The sequence below is a fragment of the Saccopteryx bilineata genome, unplaced genomic scaffold (assembly GCF_036850765.1).
Source record: "Saccopteryx bilineata isolate mSacBil1 unplaced genomic scaffold, mSacBil1_pri_phased_curated manual_scaffold_17, whole genome shotgun sequence".
Lineage (NCBI taxonomy): Eukaryota > Metazoa > Chordata > Mammalia > Chiroptera > Emballonuridae > Saccopteryx > Saccopteryx bilineata.
In genome coordinates, this window is record NW_027095443.1 from 31812 (window position 1) to 39544 (window position 7733).

Sequence of the window (7733 nt, forward strand, 5' to 3'; positions counted from 1 at the left end):
GTCCCCTCCCTGCCTCTGCAGGTTCCCTGTGTCATCCTTGGGCTGAAGCTCTCCCACTCCTCTAGTTTCCTCATATCAGGTGGATCCTGGCTCTGTGAAAGGAACCTAAGAAAAAGGAAGATTGCACATCCTCCAGAAAGAGGAAGATTTGCATAGACTCCCCCCTCTGTGTCAGGGGACATATAAGAAGTGTAAAGGCTCAGGCCTGGCTGTGGGTCAGGAAGCAGAGTCTGGGGCGTCTGCACCATGGATTGGGCTCCACTCCTCCTCGCCCTCCTGGCTCACTGTACAGGTGGAGCCTGAGGGAATTCTGGAAGGGCACCTGTTTGTCACCTGGGAGGATGACCTCTCCCCCCTCCCTGGGAAAGGGGTCTGTTCTGTCCTCCCTGATCTCTGTGTTGCTCCCTCCTTGCAGGGTCCTGGGCCCAGTTTGTGCTGACTCAGCCCCGCTCTCTGTCGGGATCTCCTGGACAGAAGGTCACCATCTCCTGTACCTGCAGCAGCGGCAACATTGGGGACTACTATGTTTACTGGTACCAGCAGCGCCCGGGCAGTGCCCCCACCACTGTTATATATGATGATAACAAGAGACCCTCCGGGGTTCCAGATCGGTTCTCTGGGTCCATCGACAGCTCCTCCAACACCGCCTCCCTGACCATCTCTGGGCTGAAGCCAGAGGACGAGGCTGACTACTACTGTCAGTCTAGTGATAGCAGCGGTAGCAGCTACGATAACACAGTGCTCCACACTCATGGGGAAGTGAGACCAAAACTCCCCAGAGCCTCCCTGTCCTGGGTCTGCCCTCACCGTACGCACCACAGAGAGGAGTTCCTTTCTGTCTCCTGCTGGAAAGTTTGTGTTGAGATTATCGGTTTCTGTGTTCTGGATTTTTTTTCTTCCAGATTTCCCCCTTGTCTTGATTATTGTCTATTTGCATTGTAATCACTTCATGGAGGTGATTTAGTTGAAAACAGGGTTTCTGAGCCTCTGCATGTCTGACATTGGAGATCGGGTCACCGCCTGTGGAGAGGGGTCTTCTGTACACGTCGGACATAGAAACATCCTTTAGGCTCCATGACTACATTGCTAGTAGTTCCCTGTTCTCTAAGTAATGACCCTCAAAAATACCTTCAGACATTTCCAAATGTCCCCTGAGGAAGCCTAATCATCCCAGTATGAGAACCACTGGGTTAAAAGGACATGCTCTCAGCTATTGGGACACGTTCGACTTTCAGTCCTGTTAGGCCATTCAGCTGGATGGAGACTAGATGTGTCATCTCTCTGCCTTTCCGTGTTCCCGTCTGTTAGACAGGACAGTTACACACACTCACATGAGGTCAGAGAGCCTGTGGCCCAGTCACATGGAATCTCTTCTTAACTAGAGAGCAGAGTATAATTTTTGGCTATGGGTGCCGTTAATATATTGAAATTTTAAACAATGCACATGAAATTCTAGAATATCTATATTCATATATTATCTTTTGGTGTATTTATCTTTTTAAGGGTGTTTTTAAAATGTATTTATCAATTTTAGAGAGAAGATGGAAGAAAGACAGAGTAACAGAAACATTTAACTTTTCCTGTGTGTGTCCTGACCCGGGATCAAACACACAAACTTTGCATAATGGGACGACACTCTAAGCCCCTGAGCAATCCAGTCAGGGCTGGAGAATTTTTCAAGCATGAGACACAGGATGAATAAACTCATGATAGTTCTTGTACTCTTGGTGTCTGTATTTTTCTATGGGTCTAAATAGAACAGGTGCTGTTTAAATTTACCCTCTTCTCCCATTTCTGTGAAGGTCAAAGATACACTTAGGCATCGAGAAACATAACGCAAATCCCTCCTCTTTGGAAGTGTTCCCTAGGCTACACATTGTGAAGAAACGTCATAGTCTCATTCATCATACAGGGATCTTCAGTAAGTTTAAATCAGACCACAGCTGTAATATGACGTCTGATATGAACATACCCAGAGATATTTTCACAGATTTCATGAGATGGTATTTCTCTGGAGCAAATGCACTTCTTAAAACTTCAGAGGACACAAAACACAGAATTTAAAGCAGTGCATAGTCCTGAGGTCTCTCCTCCTGGGGCTCTTTTAACTTCTCCATAATATATGTGTATAGATACACACTATATAGACATTAACATAGTAAGTCAATGATATACTTTTAAAATTGATTTACTGTAATAATTAAAAAAGAAGCCACATGTTTTTCTTTGGGATTGTCTGTCCCTCCAATCTTGAAGTTGTATGTGATGTAGATGACAAAGAAGGGTCATATTTTGGAAGAGGGAATGCTGGTCACGGACAAACAAGAAGGAGCTGGAGAGGGAGGGAAGCCTTCATAGAACGGCTGCTCCCGGGAAGGGGGAGAGAAGGATGGGTAGGAAGAGCCTCAGAGCATAGCGCAGGTCTGGGGAAGTCTCAGGTGGACAGGGGAGACTGAAAGTCTCCTGCGTGTGGGGTGCCCATGAAGACACTGCCTTTAGCAGGAAAGGCTGGGCTTTAGGCACCTGCTGTGCCAATCATGCCTGGAGCAGCCTCAAGGCTGTGAGACTACAGGGCACCTCTGCTCCCCATTCAGAGTCTCCTGGAAGTCAGTCTGGGTGGTGCAGTTCCAGGGCTGCTTAGATGGCCTGTGTTGCTGCATTCCACGCCAGGACAGGGGCAGGGCCTTCTTCCTCTCAGCCGTCTCCTCTAATTTGTCCCTACATCCATAAAGACACTGTTCTCCTTGCACTGGCTGCAGACTTGGAGGGAAGGATCTTTAAGACACCCACTGTCTTACCTGTTGACTATCTGGAAGATGCCAGGAATTTGTCAGCCCGGGGGACCCTCCAGAGCCATCTGCACCCCTGCCTTTGTCCTGATCCTCCTGCTCCAGTGATCCAGGCTCTGGCCTGACCCCTCCCATGCCTGACTCATGTGAGACATTCTTTACTTACCTGTTTAAAGCAGGGGTAGTCAATCTTTATACCTCCCACCCACTTTTGTATCTCTATTAGTAGTAAAATTTTCTAACTGCCCACCAGTTCCACAGTAATGGTGATTTATAAAGTAAGGAAGTAACTTTACTTTATAAAATTTATAAGGCAAAGTTGCAGCAAGTTAAAACATATAACAATAATTACTTACCAAGTACTTTATGTTGGAATTTCGCTAAGTTTGGCAGAATAAATCTTGATAAAACAACTTACTATAGTTAAATCTATCTTTTTATTTATACTTTGGTTGTTCTGCTACCGCCCACCATGAAAGCTGGAACTCCCACTAGTGAGCGATAGGGACCAGGTTGACTACCACTGGTTTAAAGGATGACTTTATGAATGAATGAATAAATGCATGAATGACACATTCAAAGAGCCCTGGTGGACCTGGCCGGTTGGCTCAGCGGTAGAGTGTCGGCCTGGCGTGCGGGGGACCCGGGTTCGATTCCTGGCCAGGGCACATAGGAGAAGTACCCAATTTGCTTCTCCACCACCCCCCTCCTTCCTCTCTGTCTCTCTCTTCCCCTCCCGCAGCCAAGGCTCCATTGGAGCAAGGATGGCCCGGGCACTGGGGATGGCTCCTTGGCCTCTGCCCCAGGCGCTAGAGTGACTCTGGTCGTGGCAGAGCGACACCGCGGAGGGGCAGAGCATCGCCCCCTGGTGGGCAGAGCGTCGCCCCTGGTGGGCGTGCCGGGTGGATCCCGGTCAGGTGCATGCGGGAGTCTGTTTGACTGTCTCTCCCCATTTCCAGCTTCAGAAAAATACAAAAATAAATAAATAAATAAAAAATAAATAAAAACACCAAAAACCAGAGAAAGTGAGAAGGATAAATCCAGTTCATAATCGTTTATAAAATCTGCTTAAAGGTTACTCTTCTTTCAAGAAATTTCAGCTCAATGTTTCTAGAATGTATACTTGGGTTTAATTTCAAAACAAAAGAGTTTGCAACAATGCCTCCACATTCTCTTAAGTGATTCTCCTTTGAGTCATCAATGCAGGAGAGCAACAGTGCAGCGCCCACATTTCAGTTTCAGCCAATTCCTGAAAGGAGATAGATGACCACGCGTCTTTCAGTCTTTCTTATTTCAATTTTACGTGCTGCTTCCTATTTAAAACAATTCATCGGCCCTGGCCATTTAGCTCAGTGGATAGAGCGCCAGCACAGCTGCAAAAGTCCCGGGTTCAATCCTAGTTCAAGGCACACATGAGTAGCAACCATCTGCTTCTCTTCCCCTCCCTCTCCCCCTTCTCTCTCCCTCTTTCCCTCCCACAGCCAGTAGCTTGATTGGTTTGAGCCTTGCCCAGATGCTGAGAGTAGCTCAGTTGATTCAAAGAACTAGCCCCAGACAGAGGTTGCCAGGTAAATCTCACTCTGGGCTTATGTGGGAATCAGTCTCTCTAACTCCCCTTCTCTTACTTAAGAAAAAAGAATGAAAGAAAGAAATCAATCAGACTATCCTTGTTACATTGGATTACCATTTATTCCATATCTGAAGAACTTGCCAAACTTCACTAAACTAGTTGCTGTACCGAACAAGCTGCCCATTGGAATAAGTGCCGGATATTGGCACTGCGGTTCTGGAAAGGTGGAATTAGGATCTGTTTGTAAAGGCCGGCAGCTGGTGGTGATGCTAAACAAGCCCACTGTGGAGGCTCTTGGAGTCCTTTCTGATGATGCTGAAACGGGTTCTGTAGCTCCAGGTGAAACCCTTAGAATCGGACTAGAAGGACTTGCAGAAGAGGAGCTTCCTCCTGGAGCCATACTCTGTGCCCCTAGTCATCTTTGTCGTTCTGGATGTACCTTTCATGCCTGCATAGTGATACAGGGCACATATACATGCTAACGCACATCGGGATGATGGGACACAGTGTATAGATGTGTTTCTGTACTTGTCCAGGGAGTAGTAGGAGGAAACAGAGGGTGGAAGGTTGAACAAGACGTGTCCTAGGGATGGTGATTGATGGGTGATAATGGGAGCAGGTACTTAGAACTCTTCACTGTTGATTGTGAACCTTCAATATTATCCACAGTCTGTATTTGTTAATTCTCTATACCTGTCTATCAAGATGTGTGCACATTTTGTTACTAAAAGTCACTCAAATTTTTCAAAATGTATGTTATCACCATGATCTCAAGCTTAAGCCAATATTTCCCTAAAGGAAAAGGAAGGAGTAGGTTCAGTGACCTGAAGGGACAGGGCTCAGGGTGCTGCGGTGACTCCCAAGGGGTGAAACTAACCCCCATCCTCCTCAGTGCTGGGTGTGAGCTGAGCTCAGCACCAAGGCTCAGGGAGGGGCTGGCGGTCACTGAGGGACACACATTTGCATGGACAGCCCCTCCTCTGGCAGAGGGGGGAGAAGAAAAGGAGGCCTGGGGCAGCCCAGCCCCACTGTGGGCTCAGGGCTGTGAGCACCATGGCCTGGACCCATCTTCTCCTCGTGCTCCTCTGTCACTGTGCAGGTGGGGACAGTCCTCCCAGACACAGGGCAGCCATTTAACCTGTGTCAGCCACTTTGACTGAGCCCCTTAGAATTACTTTGGTTCTTGCCTCATGTGCCATCTGTGTTTGCAGGTTCCCTGTCCCAGCCTGTGCTGACTCAGCCACCCTCCCTCTCTGCATCTCCTGGAGCATCAGCCGGATTCACCTGCACCCTGAACAGTGGCTTCAGTGTTGACGAATACTGGATATACTGGTAGCAGCAGAAACCAGGGAGCCCTCCCCGGTATCTCCTGACTTACAAATCAGACTCAGATAAGCACCAGGGCTCCGGGGTCCCCAGCCGCTTCTCTGGAACCAAAGATGTATTGGCCAATGCGAGGCTCCTGCTCATCTCTGGGCTCCAGCCTGAGGACGAGGTGGACTATTACTGTGCTACAGCTCATGGCAGTGGGAGCAGCTTCCGTTACTCACAGTGTCTCAGATGATGAGGAAGTGAGACAAAAACCCCTGGTTTACCGACTTTGTCTCTGAGCCTCTTTTAATTGAGAAGTTTCTGTGGAGACGCCTCACTGAGGGGCGACTCCGCAGTTACACCGGTTCATGGACATGAATGAGTAACTTCGTTATGCAGTGCAGGGCATTGCAGGTGAGGTAATAGAGCCCAACTGCCCACAGGGTAGTAGTAAGTAAACAAATTAACACTGTGTCTGTGTCTACTACACATGACAAGCAAGTCAGTCATGTTCACCCACAAAACTTATGCCGCAAAGCATCAATATTGTGTTGCTAATACATGTCCACAGTGCTGTGTTAATACTCACGCTGGTCACAGACACTGTTTCCTTCTTCTGGATCAGCCTTCAAGTCTAAATGGACCCAGATCCACAGACCATCACTGACAGCCCCTCACTCTGTTCTATTGTCTCGCCTTTGCTGCGGGACCCACCCCCTCCTGGTCTCTCCCTCTGCCCTTCAGGTCTTCACTCCATCCCCATGTTAGTGTCAGAGAAACTGGCAAGGTCTTGCTGGAGTCTTCATTACCCCAGGCTCTGGCTACAGGGAGGATGGACAGATAGCAGACCAAAGTAAATTCATTCCTCATTTTTCCTACTGTCAGCTCCCCATTGAGTTGTTCACTCTCCCACAGCCAGTCTCTTTAATGTGACCATATATTATTCTTTCTTTCTTTCTTTCTTTCTTTCTTTCTTTCTTTCTTTCTTTCTTTCTTTCTTTCTTTCTTTCTTTCTTTCTTTCTCTTTCTTTCTTTCTTTCTTTCTTTCTTTCTTTCTTCCTTCTCTTTCTTTCTTTCTCTCTCTCTCTTTTTTCTTTCTCTCTCTTTCCCTCCCTCCCTTCCTTCCTTCCTTCCTTCCTTCCTTCCTTCCTTCCTTCCTTCCTTCCTTCCTTCTTTCCTTCCTTTTCTTTCTTTCTTTTGTTTTTCTTTAGATAAGAGAGGGGAGATTGTCTATCCCCTCTATTGACTCCCACATGTGCCCTGACTGGAATCCACTCAAAACCCCTGTTGGTACTGATGTTCAAATAAATGATCTATCCTCAGCACCTGAGGCCAATGCTCAGACCAACTGAGTGAGAGGGGAAGAGAAAAAAGGAAAACAGAAGGGAAGAGAATCAGATTGTCATGTCTCCTGTGTGCCCTGACCAGGATCAAACCTGAGATATCCATATGCAGGGCCAATGCTCTATCCACTGAGCCAAACGGCCAGGGCCTGATTTTTTCCTTAAAATAATCTGTCTATCCAACCTTTGAGTATTTATAAGTAGAAACTGCTAATATATTTATTCTTCATCCTTCAGAATTACTGAGGCCCTGAATAAAGTCAGATTTGATGTCATAAACAAAGGAAGGGCTGGCTATTGGGCACAGCAGTGGTGTGTGGGCAGGAAGAAGGGGGCTGTGTGCTCACCCTGCCCTGTGCTTCCTGAGACCTGAGACCCCACAGCTGAGGGTCCTGGGCCTGCAGGAGGAACATGGACAGATTTCCCTGACTCTGCAGGACTCGGACTGCTGATTAAAGGGAAGCGTTGTCAGAGCTAATCTGTATCAAATTCCTCCTCCTTGCCAAAATTTCATCCTGTTCCAAGAGAAGTGTTTTCTTACACACTGGCCTTCTTAGCTGCAGGTTCTGGGACCTAAAGGGTCTTACAGAGAACTAGCCCCAGGGCTTGGTTTGCATGAAGAACCTCCCTCAGGGGACAGACAGAAAGTAAGAGGGACAGGAGACCACTTGCCCTCATGCTTGATCTCTGAGGAAATGGCTCCATGTGGTGCATACACTC

At 47.5% G+C, this 7733-nt stretch overlaps 1 gene segment (V, D, J or C); it reads left to right on the forward strand.

Annotated features, from left to right (window-relative positions):
* The first annotated feature begins 204 nt into the window (after positions 1 to 204).
* LOC136318229 (immunoglobulin lambda variable 6-57-like) lies at positions 205 to 2897 on the forward strand. The segment is given in 3 exon segments: positions 205 to 292; positions 416 to 759; positions 2817 to 2897. Coding segments are annotated over 3 exon segments (471 nt in total).
* Positions 2898 to 7733: the final 4836 nt, after the last annotated feature.